This window comes from Neolamprologus multifasciatus, chromosome 3 (assembly GCF_963576455.1).
Source record: "Neolamprologus multifasciatus chromosome 3, fNeoMul1.2, whole genome shotgun sequence".
NCBI lineage: Eukaryota > Metazoa > Chordata > Actinopteri > Cichliformes > Cichlidae > Neolamprologus > Neolamprologus multifasciatus.
The window spans coordinates 13,662,074-13,681,447 of NC_140441.1; the positions used below are offsets into that span (position 1 = coordinate 13,662,074).

General features: G+C 39.7%; 1 protein-coding gene across 2 annotated transcripts in view; it reads left to right on the forward strand.

Moving 5' to 3' along the window:
• LOC146521716 (pyruvate carboxylase, mitochondrial-like) overlaps positions 1 to 19,374 on the forward strand; it is a 316,433-nt gene that overhangs the window by 21,983 nt on the left and 275,076 nt on the right. For both annotated transcript variants that reach the window (XM_085149207.1, XM_085149198.1), the window contains exons 7-9: positions 3,548 to 3,665; positions 5,484 to 5,551; positions 7,957 to 8,040. In XM_085149207.1, coding sequence (XP_085005333.1) covers positions 3,548 to 3,665; positions 5,484 to 5,551; positions 7,957 to 8,040 — 270 coding nt within the window. The remainder of the gene's footprint in view (positions 1 to 3,547; positions 3,666 to 5,483; positions 5,552 to 7,956; positions 8,041 to 19,374) is intronic.

Consider the following 19,374-nt stretch of genomic DNA (forward strand, 5'->3'; position numbering starts at 1 on the left):
GGGCACCAATCACTCTGGAAGTATTGGAATCTGTGCCCCGAAAGTGGCTCGGTCACTTAGTGAAGGAGTCTGAGTGATTTCTGTTTGGCTCTTTCTCTTTTCTTTTAAGTGAGTATAATTGGAGGCTGTCCAGCAGGCACAGTTAAAGTATTGTCTCGCTGTTTAAAATAAAAAATGGACAGTTAACTGATTTCATGCATCTTACCTTTTTGATTTTTTTTAAAATGTTTTTGGTCCATAACAGTAAAATGTCTCAACATGTCCTTGATACTAACAACTGAAATATAAACAGATTATATAAATAGCAGAAGATTATCAAAATAGGTAGCATAATCTTATTGTGGGCCCATATTACAGGAGTTGGAAGTTTAGATTCAGCTCTTGGCTCAAAATATAAAATGATATAAAATGTGAGATTGGTGCAAAAAGAATGGCCGACACAGATCGTTTGTTTTTCAGCAAGACTGTATGTAAAACAATGACGTAATCAGGAACAACTGGACTTCCCAATTTCTGTTTATTATCCCAACTTTAGTGCCTGCAAGTGTTTCAAAACTCTTCCACATTCAGAAAAACCCTTTGGCTATGGAGGTGGAAACCTCCGCTCAGTGCAGCCACACGTGCCTGTGCGACCTAACCAGTTAGCCAGCAAATAAATGCTCATTTAGTGATGCTGGCGGCTTTTCCCTCCTCAAGCCTGTGGCGATAATGCTGTGTGGTTTCTCATAGGCCTGGTGGAATTTGTATTTTATTTTTTTTACCCGGGGCATTTCTGCCTTCATGTGACTGGACAGTGTAGACTTTCTAGAGGGGACAGTTTCTAGACAAACCCAGGCTGCTATATCAAGCATTGGGGCTTAATTATCACAAAGCTGGTGGGATTTCAGTATTAATCTATTTGCATCACTACTAAAACACAGTAATTCAAAAAAATGTAAAATTGATAGAAAATAAAGATGCATAAACCTGTTTTTAAGTATGTCCCCTTTTACTCATCGCTCTGGCTTGTTTTGCACTCTGTTGTGCAAAAGTGTTGTCATAATCACCCAGATTTAAACTCTAAATATCAAACGTGTCGTCTTTTTTTGTTTAGCGACATAAAACTCTCACATAACCAAGACTCTGAATCCGAGTCATTGTCGTCACTGACCGAGGTCTGGGATCAGATTTCTCTTTGAATATAAGAATTATCCCGAGCTCCAGCAGTCTGAGGCCGACATGACACAAAATGACCCACAAAGTGGTCATTAATAATTCAAGAAGTGCAGCGATGGCCTGTGTAAATGGTGCTTCTGCTGTTTTATTTCATCTATATTGAGTATGGTGAGCGTCTTTTTTTTATAACGGTGCTGGTTACAGACCGTTAACCTCACAAGAGTCCCTGAAAATACATTCATTAAGCTTTTCAGCGTCGATGCTTGGCTGATGTTTGGTGTTTTGGGAAATGCTTGTTAAAAAAAAAAATCAGGATAGCTGTACTTTAACCTCATAACCTCAGTTGATTGCTATTGGCGACTTGGCCAAGCGGAGACGGTACAGTTTATCTCGACACTGTTCAATATGAGGGCAATTGTATTAAGTCTTTATTTCTGTTTTATTACATAATATTAGAAATTATAGAGGGTTAAAAAGAAGCCAGAGATGTGATTTTTATTTTACCCTTTACAATTGTATTTTATTTTCTCAAAATGTGTCCCTCAAAGGGGCTTTTATGCCTTTAAACACCAGGAAGTGTCAAGTTATCACCACTATTTTAGTGCATGCCTTGAGGTTGCTTTGTTTCTAGCATTAGCAATATCAGGACAGTGGAGGAAGCGTCATTGCTGCCCCTTGATTATAATATTCCCTGATGACCCTTTTGAGCACTGTAATGTTATCCTTTAAACTGCAAACGTTGCTCAATGAGTACCATAAATGGTTTAACATGTTTACTTGGCCCTCAGATTAACCATATCACTCTCTCCTAATTTGTATCGTATCATATCGTTGGGCGGATGTGCTGCGTGAAACATTTACTAAAGCCTGGATCGAGAAACACGAGTTACACTGACGAGTGTCAGTTTAAATGTAAGCCCCGCTTTATTCACTGTTACTGATCTACATGAGTAGTGGCAGTGTTGCGTCCTACTGTAGTCATTGAGCCTTGCAAGTTGGCAACATATTGGAAAGTGTGACCTTTTCTGAGTTGTACCCCAGTCTAATTAATTAGTTGTTGACATTTCTAGTTATTCAGTTGAGTCACAAGGGCCTCAGCAGCTCCAGCAGATACGATGTGAGGAAATTGTAAAGAGGTTTCTCTACTGTTGGGACTGCCGAGCAACAATGCGTAGGTTGACTTTTTATTCCATTAAGACCAGCTCGTAGGTCATTTGTATGCCGACTTAACAGACAGAAGCTAATATTCTCAACATATTGTAGGATGAGATGTGTATGTTTACTGATAAGCAAGGCTAAGATAAGCTAGTCTGCTAGATTTTAGTATTTCCGCCCCTCTAAGATTGATGCGATACGCTTTCCAAAAGAAGTGAAGGAGGACGAGGGAATGGCAAGCGTCAAAGCTCCAGTGGCCAGAGCTGACGATGCACTGAGAAGATGTGGAAGGAGTACAAATGCGATCTTCATAAGTTTCCCAGTCTTTCAAACGTCCTCTTGCAACTACAGGCTCGTGAATGACAATGTAATTGAGCAACTTTGGGGAAAAAATTGTTCAAAGTGTTGCATTCAGTCAGACTTGGGAGTCCCTGACAGTAACTAGCAGGTTTTTCTGGTTTTTCAGTTGTGTTAAGTTTGCAGGAATGATGACTGGATGAGATGTAGACGTACTAGCAAAGCAGCTGTTCTTCCTGTGCTCGTAGCATTAGCTTCAGTCCATGATCACCTGATTAAGTGGTGACAAAGCCAGTTGTTGAATGCTTCAAATCATTTGATTGTCCCCTTATTGGTAGCTGGTGAGTCTGATCAGATATTTAAAGGCTTATTTATGTATTAGTTGTATAATTTCCTGTTCTTTGAAAGTTGTGGCTTCCTCTGGTGCCATCTCTGCCCTTTTCTTTGACACACTGCTTTTAGCAGCGCTGATGACGTCTGCAGTTCCCTTGAATGTTGCAGTTGTGCCTCCAAATGCATTTTTTTTTTCTTTTTTTTTTTTTTTTTTTTGGTCAAGGCTATGAGATGACAGCTGAGGATGGACTTGAGTTTCCTTTCCTGAGGCTCAGGGGAAGGGCACGTGGTTGATTCGTGTCTTTCCTCCATAGAGGAGACTGAATTGGCTGGCAGAGTTTTGCAGACTGACAAACACAGATGGAGTCGTGACCTTGAACATGGTGGACCGTGATCTTCCAGAGATATTGTCTCCCGCCTTACTCTCTAAGGGAATGTAAACATTTCTGTCGGGACAAATAAAATATTATGTGCAAAAGGGGAACAGCAGTTGTCTAAATAACACGAATAAAACCACTCCATACATTTGAAAAGCATTAGTTTGCTGGGACTGTCTCTTGAACGGGTGAACTAACTCGGACATGTATGGATTTCTCTTGTTTGTCAGGAACTTGAGGAGAATTACCAGCGGGCCTACTCTGAAGCCCTGACGGCTTTTGGGAACGGAGCCTTGTTTGTCGAGAAATTTATTGAAAAGCCGAGGCACATCGAAGTACAGATCCTTGGTAAGTGCTCTCTGACTTCATTTACGTTTGCCTTTTAACTATTTATCTGGTTTATGTTTATCTGAGTTTCATTAAGAAGGCAAACTGCATTGTAGCCTTTGAAATCTGAGTGCTAAGGGAGGAGGTGAAGCAGATGAACGAGGAGAGGGAAGATGATTTATTCTGCAGCCATTACATCTTCTCATTTTAGTGCATGTAACTCTGCAGGCACTCTATTACAGTACTGAAATCCAACACCGACACTTACAGGAAGTGCCTGTACTGCACAGAGGTGTCTGCATGTTTCCATGGCCACACATACGCAAGGTGGCATTCAGAATTTACCATGGCTAATCACGTGTGCGTGCGTGTGCATGTTCACTGTGATTAATTGCTCTCTTTAGGGCTTGCAAAGGATTTTGTGAATTTTCTGAATTACCTGCTAACAGCCATGTCTTTGCCAGCCCTCTGAATTCTGGCAGTCCTTCAGTCTCCACTTTCCTCTCCGGGTCTCCCTTTAATATTCTCTCCTTTTTTCTTGTCTCCTCCCTTTGCCATCCAGTTTCATTTCTTCTTATTCTTTTTCAAAAATCTAACCAGGAGATGTGTTTATTTTGCATTTTCTGCCCAGCTTCCGTCAATCCTCGCTTCTGTTAGATTGTAAGAACTATTTCGGAGGTATACAACATTAAGTAGTGCGGTTAAACTGTGATAGTTTGTAGTTATTGGACTGTTTTAACTCAACAAATGGCGGTTCGCATGTTTGCTCGTATTCTATTCTGCAAGTTGATTGTGATGACTAACAGTTTAAATGATTATTTGAAAAAGTTGATCTGAAAGGGTTTTGATGGTCCATTAACTGCAGTAATTTTCAGTAGAATTGTTACAGATGAAGAGCTGTAACAACAACAACAATGGTTCACAACCGTGAGCCACTGAATAGCTTTTGAGTTTGAGTCATTTGAACAAAAGGAGACATTTGAGGAAGTCAAATTAAAAAATGTCACTGTTATCGTAGAGAAAAGGACCAATCTAGAAAGTGTTTGGGGAATAAATAAGTGAAGAAAAAGGCTCTACTGTCTTGACTGCGTTGTCTTTTAATGAACTCTTGCACATCAAACCATTTAAGTAAAATCTGTGGAATTTCATTTAGTTAGCTTCTCAACTATCAGTCTTATCTTTTAGTCCTGTTAAGTAATAATGCCACTAAAAGAAGCCTTGTGTTGTCACATTGACATAAAATGTCTTACTCATCATTTCATGTCATATTCAGTTGTTTAAAAGCTCTTATCTGCAGTAGCAATCGATCAAATCTGATGCTGTAATTGTAACAAAGCTGTTTGTGGTCACTCTAAAGCAGCGGTCCCCAAAATGTTTTGCGCCACGGACCAGTTTAATGTCCGACAATATTTTCACGGACTCCTTTTAAGGTGTCGTGGATAAATACAAAAAAATAGTGGTATTGTGTAAATATAGTAACTTTATTAGCGGTATCCTCCTGAAATGCGCCAACGACACAGAGTAACATCCTCCTCGCTGCACCTTAATGCTTTCTGGTCGCTATGGTAACGCGGAAATATTTTTTCAAAATAAGACGCACAACTACAACACGGAAAAAGACCCAGGGAAACGGAGTTAACGATAAAAACCCTGAAAACAATCAATTAAATTCTCTCATGCTCCAAAATTGTGTTTGCCTCGCGTAGCATCAAGAAAATGTGCTGTCCTTGAACGCAGCCACACTCTTTACACTGCTTTGTCCTCATATTGCTGCTTATCTACTTTTTAAAAAATTGCTTCCTCTGTTATTTCCTCACTTACATCTTTGTCTTTCCTCAGGCGATAAATATGGTAATGTCATCCACCTCTACGAGAGAGACTGCTCCATTCAGCGGAGACACCAGAAGGTGATGCCCTCTTTTTCGTCTTTGTTTTCATTTAAGATTTTATTTACGGCGTTGCTTCATTAAGTAGATTAATATGAAGTGCCTGATAATGGTGGGTGGGCCTGAAATAAGTCATAAGCATGGATTGGATGTGCATGCATTGCTGAGAAAATTTACAATAGACTGTAGTGTTTAGTTGTCCTTTTATTTGAGGAAATGGGCTAATTTAGTGGCGTACCCTGTTAAGGGTTAATATAGCACAGGTGGCCCTGAGTGTCATAGAAAGCTCTAAGCTGCAGGGGGTAAGAGGATCTTACTCCAATAAAAATTATCCACTGTTAATCCCGTGTGAATGGGAGTCTTGGCAGTAACTGCATAATCCTCCAACAAATCAACTTGGATCAACAAAAGCAGTTTCTTTGAGAACGTTTAAATTCATTCATAATAATCAGGCGGGCATTCATCGGACAGTTACTGGAGAGAAATGAGGTATTACGGCATCACCTGATTATTAAATTAACAAAAATGACTGAATATCAGATGAAAGGGGGAATAGAAATAGAAATTGCCATCTACTCACTCAATGTAGCAGTGCTTTCATCAGAGGAAGCTGATTAACACGTGTAATATTTCATTACGTATTGTCACCTCAGAGCAGTTTTAATCATGTGTTTTCATCACTTTCTTCCTTTCCCCTTTAATCAAATTACAGATGATAATCATATTAGTGGCTCTGTTCATGCTAGAGCTGCTGGTCTTTGATTCTGGCAGCCTTAATCTGCCTTTGCCCTTAATCTAAGATCTCTTTCAATCTCAGAAACAAGAATAGTCGCTTGTTGAAGTAGATTTGGGATGGCAGAGCGCAGCTGGGATATTTTTTAGTTTTCTTTAAGTCGCAGTAGTGCTACTCTTACTTGGAGAGAGGCTTCTTTATGGCATTAAGATTTGATAGAGATTTTATTGAGTTCTAGGGGTTTCACTTATTTTGAAATTTGTGATGGGTCACGTTGCCTTGAACTGAGCTGCCCTGATGGGTCGACTTGTTTGACGCAGTGAAAAGAAATGGATCAGGCTCCAGCGTAGTGATCCCCAGCCACCCAGCAGCCACACTAAACACAAGGCTGTGCATAACCAAGATAATCTGCTCACTCTGTTTCACTAACGCTTAAATGACAAACTATCTAGCATGGAAAATAAAAAAAACAAATGATAGTGTTGACTAAATGGGTGAAGTAGGTTTATTAGTTTGTCTTATAGTGAAATACTGTGAAATCTGGGGCTTTGGGAGCACTTTTGTAAGCACTATAGAAAAAGCACTATTCCTTATAAACAATAGATTACATTTCTGTGTTACGGGTAAACAGCCACTTCTAGTAATGAACCAATAGACAATTATCTGCCAACTCTGCATTACCCAGCAGCTCTCTGGAGCATTTAAGCATCTTTAAGCTCATTGTTCTGATTCATCACCCACAGCTTTACTCTCATCAACGCTGTTTACCATGAAAATAAGCCTGCTACGCGCTGCCTATCCACCCAAAAAAGGCTTACAAAGCAGGTCAACATAATGGATGATGATGTGCAGTTATCGTGTTTCATATTTATAATTTTTAATTATTATTTTTTTAAATGTGGTTACTAGTTGTAGATGCCCCTCAAATAGTGTAAAGTCAACACCATGGCTAATTACTCAGTCATACAACCTTGGTAGGGTTTTAAATTGCACGTATTTTTCAGCGGTTCATTAATAAAGCCATTTGCTTTCGGGCTTATTGAATGCACCACTAATGTCTAAGAGAATTAAGAGGGAAATTTTTATCCTCTGTGTTGGGCTAAATGAATCAGAACTGAGTGTTGTGATTTAGTTGAATCCAGATTCCTCCTCAAGTGTCAGAATGAATTATTAGCATCCGTGTCTCTCAGTGCCTCAAGGGCTGCTAATCTACTATTAATCAAGGTCTACTACAGACAGTGGATACATCCAGACCCCACCTCCAGTCCTGTTGTCTTTGTCTGGTGACTCACCTGAGGGTTTAGCCCCTGTTTTAGTTTGGGTTTCTGTTACGCTCCCTTGGTAACAGGGCTGCTTTTTGTCAATTGGGTTTTCTGCAGTTTCTCCAGATGATTCACTGTCCTACATTTCTGTGGGGAAAGTTATTAATAGATGCTGGGAAAACAAAAGTGCTATCCTCTTCCTGTTTTGTCCGTGTGTTTTGAGCCTTCATTTATCCCAGGAGGTTTCAGATTGTGTCATGAAAGCGAGGCTTACAGGGGTCCAATCTAAAGATGCACACTATAGCCAATGCACACTATAGCCAATGCACACTATAGCCAATGCACACTATAGCCAATGCACACTGCAGTCATCATTTTATCTTCATTTTCCTCCTGATGTTGGTAATATTGATGGTCCTATTGATTTGAAGGTTGTGGAGATTGCACCGGCGTTCCAGCTGGACCCTCATCTCAGAGATCGTCTTCACGCGGATGCTGTCAACCTTGCCAGACAGGTAAGGCTGCTTTACCCATACAGCCCCACCCCCCACCCCACCAGTTGCAGTTGTGTCCTGATGTGAAGACAGCTTCTACATTTGGATGCGGCGTTTGCTCCGCAGACTGTGAAAGCAGGTTTCAGTGTGTCGAATTTGCAGCATTAAGTTTAGAACACTTGTTATGAAAAGTTGGCAGCCTGGGGAAGAAATGGCTCACTGAAACTGAAAAGGCTTTCCTGGCGAGTACTGTCAACCATCGGGTTGTTTTTAAGAAGCCTGAGCAAATTCCCCATACAATTCACTTTCCTGTCTATAATTGGTCTGCAAGACCACTGGATACTGCCCAAGAATTTTAATGTGCCGACTACCTGTGATTTTTAGAAGGGCATGTTGGCGCTTTACCTAACTGTGAAAATGAAATTGTAATTTGAAAATGGGTGGAAATGGATGTCAGCAGTGCAGACTGAGGATGCAATTGTGAGTATGAGTGTTTGAACAGTTGGAGAGCATCTCACCTTGTATTTAGCCTTTTTTTAAAATCATTGAATAGTTGGCTCAACTATGACAGCGCCACTTAAGTCGAGCCTCATCTCCCAGGAGAGATTTCAAGAAATGGCCTTTTCGGGTAATGGTCCAGTTGAGGAATGGATAGGAGCGATGAGGGAGGTTGTTGGAGACGGGGATGGTGATTTGCGGAAGAACGATCTTTGTTCCTGATCGTTATGTAAGACAGACTTAGACTGGTGATGTGACCTTGCTCTAGCAGTGAGGTTTTTTTTTTTTCTCCTTCTCCAGTAATCGTATCAACATCACCCAGCTCGTCTGCCTAAAGTGACAAACCATGTCTCCTTGTGTGTTTAAGAGCAGCAGCGGCGAGCTCTTGACTGCATATTACAGCTTGAAATGAGAGTGATGTCGCTCTGGTGTGAGGATGACAGGTGCCAACAAGAGTACAGCATGCATGCATGCTCATGCACATACCCGTTTTTATTTTTTTGTTCCCAGCTGACTTAAATATGACAAAATGTAGTGTCTTCACTCGTCAGTGCAGAAATAGAAATAACTGTAAAATAGAAATGGTAAAAAAAAGGTGTGACAACATCAATAAAATATATTATATTGCTTTCTCTTTCAATGTTAGTGATGCACTGGCGCCAAATATATTTTTAGTCGAACATGCAGGTGCTCTTGCCAGTTTACCTCTGCAGAGTCAATACTTTGTCTCCCCACGGTGGCACTTAGAAAGTGATTAGGAGACTGGCGACTGAGTGGACGTCAGGGTAGGGGAAAGTCGGTAATCGAATTATTTGATGCATCGTTACAGTTGAAGAATATAATCTAGACCAGTGGTCCCTAACCTTTATTGCGCCTGTATGTCCGACAATATTTCCAAGGACTGGCGTTTAAGGGGTCGCGGATAAATACAAGAAAATAAAACCAGTACTGGTACCAAAAAAGATTTATTCATAACACATGGGATAAGACCCAGGGAAACAGAGTTAACGATAAAAACAATTAAAAAAAATAAATAAATAAATAACGCTAAAACCCCTCAAAACCATACATTTGACACCCGAGCCTCAACTCTTGCGGCCCAGTACCAAATGACTCACAGACCGGTATCCGTCCGTGGTTGGGAACCGCTGATCTACAGTTTTTTAAGACAACTTAGTTACAGGTAATTGTCTTGGTCATAGATGACTTATCAGCAGTGTATCCAGAATTGCTGTATTATGATAGCTTTGGTTGGTTTGTCATTGTTGCTGATCTCCTTATGCTTGTAATAAAGGGATGAGGCATATTGCTGATGCTGATTTTTAAAAATGTAACTGGTTAACTTGCAGTCTGACAAGATGAACATGTTGTGATGTGAGATATCAGTTGGCACTGATATCTCACAGCAGGAAGCCTTGAATCTGCTGGCCAGCTGTGGACATTATGGTGGATATTGCACGTTCTTCCTGTGCTGGCATGACTTCTCTTTTCTCTACTCGAACTTGCAACCACAGTCCAAATATGACTGCTAGGTTAATTGGTAACTTGAAACTGGCCTCTAGTGTGACTGGTCTGTGTCCCCCTCCCCTTCTTCCTCTCTGGGTTCAGGCCAGGTAAAAGGCAACCGGCTCTTTTTAAAAATATTATTTTACGTTCTTTACTAGTTACAGTTGTAACAGTAGTCGTATAAATGTTTGGGTTTTACCTCTTCTGTTTATTGCATACAGAGCTTGAGTGCTCATCCTGCTTAGTTTTTTGCAAAGTAGAACAAAGGTGAATAGAAAGTCTCACAGACCTGCAGCCTTTGTAGATTATCACCAGGGGTCTCACTTTCTCTCTGCATCACCTTTCATTTTCTTCCTTCCACACTTGCTCCCCCCTCCCCCACCACTGTTCTTGCATTTTTCTGCTATGTGTTGTGACTGCATTTCACTTTAAGTCAGTCTCCACAGTGAAGCTTCCACTTCAGAGCAGAGCCCTGCTCTCACCTCTGGTATTGAAACATCCCCTTAGCAATGCTGAGGATGCACTCTGGTGTTTACTTCAGAATTATTAATGGGTGTGTGCATGTGTCACAGCCTGTGCATGCATGTGTGTGAAAGTAAGGCGATGCACGCTCTTATAGCCCACACTGGAATACTCATATTATTTCTACATACCCATGCTTGATTATGCTTTCTTTCAGTTCTGTCCTGGAAAGGTAGACATCTTGGTTTCAGTTTTTATTTTGATTAATGTCTTTTTATTTTAATGAGGAACTCACTGAATTTAATAGCATTTTGTATGAGACGTTGTTGTTATGTCTGTCCTCCTTATTCCTACTTAGGGATGGGTATCGAAAACCGGTTCTTGTTGAGAACCGGTTCCCAGTATTTCAATTCCTTGGAATTGTTTGCCATTTTTGCAAACTATTCCTTTATCGATTCCAGTCGTCCCGAATGACGTCACCACGTTGCGGAGCGTCATTTACCTGGCAGGAAACACGGCGGCTCAAACGCTCAAAAGTTTGGTTCTACTTTACGAGAACGGATGACAACAGGGCAACTTGCAATACTTGCAAAGTAGATATTTCATTTAAGGGGGGAAACACTACGAATATGCAAAAGCATTTGCTCACAAAACACACGATGACCTTAAATGAATGTCGTGTTTTTAATTCCGCTCCAGACTCGTGAATCTCAACCCAGCAGCAGCGGTAACGTTTGCACGTCCTCTCCCGTTAATGCGGCAGGTAAATAATCAACTAACAGTGCATATTATGTTAGCGCGATCTGCCTTAAACCTGCCATTACTGTGCATTTAGGTGACCATGATGAGAGAGACAGTCTGGCTGGCTCAGATGCTGGCAGTTCTCACTGCAGTCTACCGGTAGCGTCTGCTTTCAGGCCAGGATAGACGAATGTCACCGTGCAGTGACTAAGTTTGTGGTCAAAGGCTTGCACCTATTTGCCACAGCAGATGATTTTCGGTAAGTGAATGTGTTTAATTGTAGGCAGGGACATTACTGGATATTCTTGTGTGATTGCTACAGAATAATTTGTTACACTTTGTTATTGCTACAGAAGAATATTTATTTTATTATTTTACATTAACTTTTTTTTTTACTGGGGACCCAGTGACACCCCATTGAAGAGCCGTAGGCTGTGGATCTCTTAAGATCTCACTGTTGGGTTTGTAAGGCCTTGTTACTCCTAAATTTCTATCTTGTTCAAAGAGAAGATATAAAACAAAGTTCTAAGCTAATCGACCGTAGTGTTCTCCTTCTTTAAAAAGAATCGAATCGTTAAACAGAATCGAAAATGGAATTGGAATCGTGACAATCTTATCAATACCCATCCCTATTCCTACTCCTCCTGATATCTGGCCAAACACTGTAAACCGTATTTGGTAGTATAAAGATGTACTTAGTAAAACAAATTCATCCTCTTGCCGACTCAAACAAGCCCACACATGCAAATCTGATTCTGTGAAAAAGTTTAACAGTTTGATTTGTTTTTAATTTTTGTTTGTGTCTAATCAGCTGTGTCAAATCGTCAAACAACTTTTTTTTTTTTTTTTTATGTGCACATCTGATCAAATGTGAAAATGGAGCCACACATCAAATAACTTCTGGATAGTTTTATTTGTTGTGACATTTCAGAACTTCAAAAAAGGCAAAGAGCAAGCACAAAGTTTTAAAATTGAAACACAAGGGTGTAATATTTGGCTTGGACAAAATTACAAAGGGTATATTCTTAAAATATGTAAGAAAAGGAGGATTATCAAGCTCTCTGTGTGTCTCTAGGGACAATTATCTATGATTAAAGACGATAATAAACCTTCCTGGATGTGATTGACTGTCTGAAATTCTCCAATAGTAAGATGTTAAAGTCGGGCGCCTCTTAGTCAAGTCTTGAAATCTGAGGTTTGAATTATCTGAGTGACGCTTGGCAAAAATTCAGTCGATGTAAGAACTGTGAGGTGAAGAACACTGTTAACCCAGGAGGCTGCTGTCACGATACATTTTGATGATGATCAAACCTTTCAGCAGAGTGTTCTTTCAGCAGAGTGGAATGTTAAATTGTCTTGAAATTCCACAAACTCCGACATTATACCAAAGTTAAGCGCACATGTGGCAGCGTTGCTGGGATACTTGGCTGCTTCAGGGGAAGGTGAAGTGCCACACCTGAGGGGGTAACCTGAATTCTGCTCTACTAGAAAATTCAGAATGCGAATGAAGTTGAGTTGAAGCTGAAGTTAACGGTTGTGAGCGAGAGTTAAAATTAGAATTTGTCAGTGGCCTGCTCAAGATGTGGGTTCAAGAAAGGATCTCTGCAGTGAAGACTGGGCTGAAATTCCACCACGGCATAGTCGGGCAGGCTGATCTGCTATAACCAGAAGAGCTTGACTCTAGTTACAGCAGCAACTAGAGTCAAACTAGCGATGAAGTGTAGGGGGATTATTAGCAGTTAGACTGGCTGTAACTTCAGCAGACTTTACGCTTCCTGAGGGGAAATTTGTGCAAAGTGCCACAATCTGTTTCTGTGTATAAGATGAGATCATAAAAGCTGCAATCATAAAACCATACATAAAAAAAGAACATTAAAAAGTATTGTCCTCTAACTACACTGTGTGTCTATAAAACTACATTCACCAGCCACTTCATTGTTTACACCTTTCTAGCTCTGGCTTGGACCCTGTTTTGCCCTTTAGAGCTGCCTTAATTCTTTGTGCCACAGATTAAAGTAGGTGGTTATGGTCCACACTGACATGATGGTATCACATAGATTTGTCACACACATCCATGATGAGAATCTCCCGTTTACCCACATACCAAAGGTGTGCTCTAAAGTGGCATTTGTGTACAGTGAACTCATTTTCATGTTCAAGAAATCAGAGGATATGGAGATCGATCAATGCTTTCATGTTGCGTATACCAATTTCTGACCCTGGGATGGTGCTGTAACTCGAATGAGGCGACGTGGGATCTTATAAATTGATACAATAATTTTGAGATGTATTTGAGATTTGTAGTTGATCCTGTTCTTAGCTGTTTTGCAGTGACGTCCAGTGTTGCGTTTATGCTACTGTAGCACATCTGCTTAAGTATTCAAGGTGTGCTCAGAAATGCTCTTCTGCATGACTTGGTTATGACAACTAGGTTTGTGTTACTGTTCCCTTATAACTTCAAAGCAGTCTGGCTGTTCTCCTCTGACCTGCGGCTTCAACAAGTAATTTTTGCCCAGAGAGCTGCTGCTCACTGGATGTTTTCTTTTTCCCTGGACATGGTTGTGCAGGAAAATCCTAGCAGATAAGTAGTTTCCCAAATTCTCTGATCAGCCTGTTTAGCACCAACAAACATGGCACGCTCAGAGCCACTTAAATCGCCTTTCTTTCCCATTCTTATGCTCTGTTTGTCAAGACTATGTGATGAATTTCAATGTCTACATGCTGAAATTAATCAATTTGCATCAGTCTGATTTGCTGACTGGATAATTGCATTTAGAGTAGCTGAATTAGGTGCACTTAATGAAGTATCTGAGTGTGTATCCATACATTAATAAAAACACTATTAGGGCTAGAGACACAAAAGGTAAAGTCAGTTCAGTCTTTAGTGAGTTCTTGGTTTAATGGAGGTTTGAACAAATGAGGTGATGGTACATCTTCAAAGGAGAAGGGATGTTTAGTTTGCATGTTTAACTACCTGCTTGTACAGTCCTTGTATGGGCTTGTATTCCTTTAGTCTCTGTACGTACTAGATTTCTGCCAAATTATGCAGCAATACCAGATTTGATGTGGTCTCATTTTTAGTATGACATCAAGAAGAAAGCATCTGAATCATTGGTCAATACAGCCTCAACTATTTCTAGATTCAAAACCTAATGAAGACATCCATATTGACATGTTTTGATTGTTTTGTTTTTTGATTTGGGCGTTTATGCTTTCTTGCTTCAAGCAGCATTATTTAATTCTTGTATTTACTCTGGATATTTGATGCAACATTTTAGTGGATATGTGACCGTTTAATATCAGATTCCACAATATAAACTCTGGGGATGTGAATCCTACTTCATAGCATTGTATAAATATTTATCTTTTTTCCCCATTCTCATTCACACACCTGCTGTTTTTCTCTTATCTGGTTTTAATGGCGGCTCCATAGTGTTGCTTTTATAGTTTGTTTTTTTATTTTTCCCTTCCCCCATCATTTTGCCATCTATACATATCACACATCTTCCATTATCAGCAGCCTCCATCAGAGTCTTTCAGAGAAACTGTGCAGTCTTTGAACTCGACACAGGTCACAACATTTCCTGATAGAATGTCCTGGAGAACAAAGTTGCCTGGCAACACTGAGATCAAACCCTTCTGCTGAGAGCTGGAGTGACTTCCTGCAGCCATTAGAGTCAGATCTCACAAGAAAATCAGATGTTGTCAAACCATGCCTCTGTGCTCTTATGTGTTATCTGCTGTTCAAACAGCTGATTTTTGTATACACGCCTGGAAAAGGATTTCTGTGTTTCAGCGAAAGGTCTACAGCTGACATTTCTTTTTACCAGCCCATGTATATCCCAGCCAGTCCTGATTAGATTTGAGTGATGTCTCACTATAGCAGTGTGAGATTTTAATCATCAGTGATTGGGTGCATCATTGCTCGCTCATTCATCCATGTATTGCTTGGCTTATTTTTTTTAATACCTCTTGATATGTGATGTGCAGCAGTAGTGTCCTATATCGTTTACTTCTGCAATGAGTTAATAAAGAAAAAGCTGCAGTGAAGCCCATCTGTCTTTGCTTGGTGGACACGAGTTTTATGATGGAAATAAAGTTGAATAATCTGCATTTGTGTATAAAAATTCCCAGTTTGACCATGAAGTTTTTCGGTGCTTGCAAGCGTGCAACATCTGTGCGCTGATGGGCTGTGGTTTATTGCACATATGCGCCACAGTCCTGTGATAAGTAGACAGACATAAAGTAACATGTCTCAGACACTGCACATTACATTTGACAAATTCTGTTACACTCTAGCATTTCCGGAGCTGCAGCGACTGCCCGAAGAGATCTGACTTATTGAGTATAGACTACGTGGTTGTTGCGGACTGGCTGTGCATAAATCATCTGTTAGATTTACTGTGTTTGACAACAGATTAATTCTGATCCGTTTTTGCTGCATTAATGAACAGTACTGAATATCCTCTCCTTCAAACGTTCAGAAGAGCAGCAGTGTCACGTAAAACAAGAGTGTGGTTCTGTGTAGTTTACGGCAGCGCTGCTTGATTGGGGGAAAACATAGTTCTCATTATTTTGGTCAGTAACTGTAATTTCATTTATTTATTTCACACTTGGTACAAAAAAAAAAATCAAACAAACCAACCACACTTTCTATCAAAAACACTACAACCATGTGTGAAAAGGAGCAGGAAGAAGAAAATATTCTTATTAAACCCTGCCCCCTATCTACAATCCAATTTATATTACAAGTGGGCACCAAAAATCAGGGAACAAACCAACATTAACATTTATCTCCGGTCCTAACCCAAACCAAACAACAAATTTACAATCAGAATATACCACTCCACATAGTAACAAGGAGAAATTAAAATAAATAAAACAAAAATTATAATGGATCCTTTTTCAATGAACTCCAATTTCATTCACATTCTTCATATTGAGTTATCGTTTTACGCATGTAACACTTTTTAAAACAATGTAAATTTATACAATTCTTTAAATTATAATGAAGTGAGTTCCAGTCGTATACCCCTAACCATTGGACTCATTAATCTTTGTGTAGTCCTAGCTAACTGATGCTTAAAATAAAATTTCCTTCTATCTTCTCCCCCTGCACACAATAAAAATACTCTTTGTAACTTAAAGGGCAAAATATTATTTTTAGCCTTAAACATAATTAATAGTGTCCGTAATTTCACTAAATCTCCTCATTTTAATAATTTCGATTTTATAAATTTATTTGTATGTTCTCTATATTTAACATTATGAATCATTCGTATCACTTTCTTCTGTAATAAGTTTAGAGGTTTTATAGTATTCTCATATGTATTCCCCCAGACTTCAATACAGTAACTAAAATATGAGAAAAACAATGAAAAATATCTTGATATCAATGTGACTTTATTATCATTTTTATGGAAGAGGAATTTCCCTTAACTTTAACTTTTTTGTGAAAAACATGAGGGGGTGTTTGAGATGAAACCTCTCTTAGAAGGGCCACGGCTGGTCTCTGCCAGATGTTTGAAGGTGCAGATGTGGACATGAAGAGGTGAAATGCATCACATCAGTGCAGGGAGTGTCTGTGTCAAACACACGTGCACATAGGGTTGTTTCAACAGGTTCTTCTGCAGAAACACTCTTGTTTACATTTTTTCTGACTGGCTTTGTTTAAAAAAATAAAAAAATAAATAAAATAAAGGCTCTTCCTGACATCATGGCTCCAGCTGAACAAAACTAAAAGTGAGTTTGAGCTTATTGGGAAAACTCAGAGGTGCTCTGAATATGAAGGAAAGGGTTGTTTGACCACAAAATGAGAGTGCCTAAAATAAATGCAAAATGTTAACGGTTTCATTGCAGTTCTTAGACAAATAAGACGAGCTTGAATTTCTGAACTTAAAATCACAACACCGGATATACTGAAAAAAACAAACCTATTTAAGCTTTGTGAACTGTCTGAATGATAACATACTTGGTTACACTTTCCTCATTTTCTACCTCATTTTCTACGCTGGTACCATCATGGTGGTACTCTCCCCGGTCTGACATCCTGTCATCAAGCTGTTTACAGCCTTTCAGCTTCATGAGATATTGACTGAAAATGAATAACTCCACTCTTGGAGCAGTTATGATATTTTTAGGTGAGACTTGGCTGGGATGTTGCCACCAGACTCTTGGTATTATAAATTACTTTTTGATGTCTACTTCTTGATTTCTTTTAACCTGTTTTCTTTGGCAGCTATAATTCACAAAGTACTCTTTATTGTAATGATCCTTTCTTATGCTTGTATGTTAAATGAGCTCATTTTATTTATATATAGATAGAGATATCTCTCTATAGATCATCCTATATTAAAATGTGATGGTATATGAGTAGTCATATGTTGAGGTTTATTGATGTCTGTGTTGTTCTCTTATGGGAAAGTTTGTTTTTCTCTCTTAGTGTCCAGATATCTCGATATAACTACATCTGATACATTCTTAATGTTTTCTCTGTATTGTGCTCAGTTGGTTCACCCACACTTTGGGCCTCTTCCAGTGAACTCTTTGAACGGTCTTTATGTTACAGTTTGGCAGCAATATCCAACTTTCTTTTCAAACCTCTATATCATGATTGGAATTTGGCAGAGGTAGCTGTTATGAAGGAGCGTAAGCAATGAGACAATGCAAGCCTATGATCTGCAATGATTTTGCATTTTAAGCTGCTGTAATGAATTTGGTTCACTTGATTCCACAGTTTGACTGCTAAATGCACCAGTGTGTCTCGAGGCAAACTCGGAGTGCGAAGGACAACACGTCTTGTATGTTTCAAAATGAGCTGCAGCTGACTGTATAATATGCACACCTGATGTTACTATGCATAGGAGCTCACCATGGGTATCTGTGAGCAACAGAAGTAGCCGCCTAATTCGCTTAACTGTTGTGGTGGTGAGGAAAAGCAAACAGGTGTGCCTTTGTAGGTAACTTTAATGCCAGCAAAACCTCAGTGCCTGACATTTTTGTTTCATGGTATATTTATCAGTTTAATCTGAAGGCAGAAGGTTGCTGTCATACGCTGCATTTTGTGCAGCTGTTTTGGGGAATTCAATTCTGGTACTCGTGTGGTGTGATGATGATGATGATGATTGAGGCTGTTGCATTTTTAAACTCTGATTCAATCTGTTTTGTTTGGTTTAGTGGCAGGTGGGGGATTTTCTTTTTTTCCCTTTCTGCAGAAATAAAGCAGCATTGATTGTTATTTGTACACGAGTGGAAGAGAGCAGAAAATTAAAAATTTGCAGTGTTTTTTAAGTGTGATGGAGAGAGGAGAACAGGAGCTTGAAATCTGCGTGCATGATGACATGAGAAAAATAATTTAAGTGTAGTGGAGAGAAGGAGAAATAATTTATTTCTATTAGTATTGTGCCCGTTTGCCTACTTGTCTTTCTGTCTCTTGAGAGAACTGCTGCTCATCAGCTGTCCACAGCTCATCAGCACCAATCAAGGTAGCCAGCAGGGCTGTATTATACCACTGTAAGTTTATGTGATTAAAAATGTAATACTGTGATATAGTGATGTGCTGTTTACATACCCTAGTGTCGCAACAAACTAACTTGTTCAACACTTGAAGCACAAACACGCAGCAGAGTCCTACCAGGCTATGAAGGCGGAGGAAATACTAGAGCTGGTGATGTGCAACTCAAATGTAAACAAATGACTCGAGCGAGTATCGCTGGAGCGCTCGCTAATTGCGCTCCATGTGACAGGAAGAGCAAACTGTGGGTGGAAATTATAGATGCAGGTACACGGTAAAAAAGTGTGGCTTTAAGCTAATGGATAAAAAGCTCGACCCGAGGTACAACATACCAGCTACAAGACGTATTTCAAATTAAGTTTTAATATGTGGCTGTTTAGTTGCTAAAGAGTTAGAAGGTTAAGGTGCTTTAGTTATTGTTAAACTCGGGTGTTGTATTTAAAGTTTCTTGGAAAAATCTCCAAAAGTTGATTCTGTTCATCTGGACGTAGCGTTTTCTGGGAGAAACGTTTCGTCACTCATCCAAGTGACTTCTTCAGTCTCAGCTGACTGCAGGTTTCAATCTTATAACCAGTACATTTGCATAATGACTGAAACCTGCACCACTGAAGGAACAATGGGCTGGGAGGTCACAA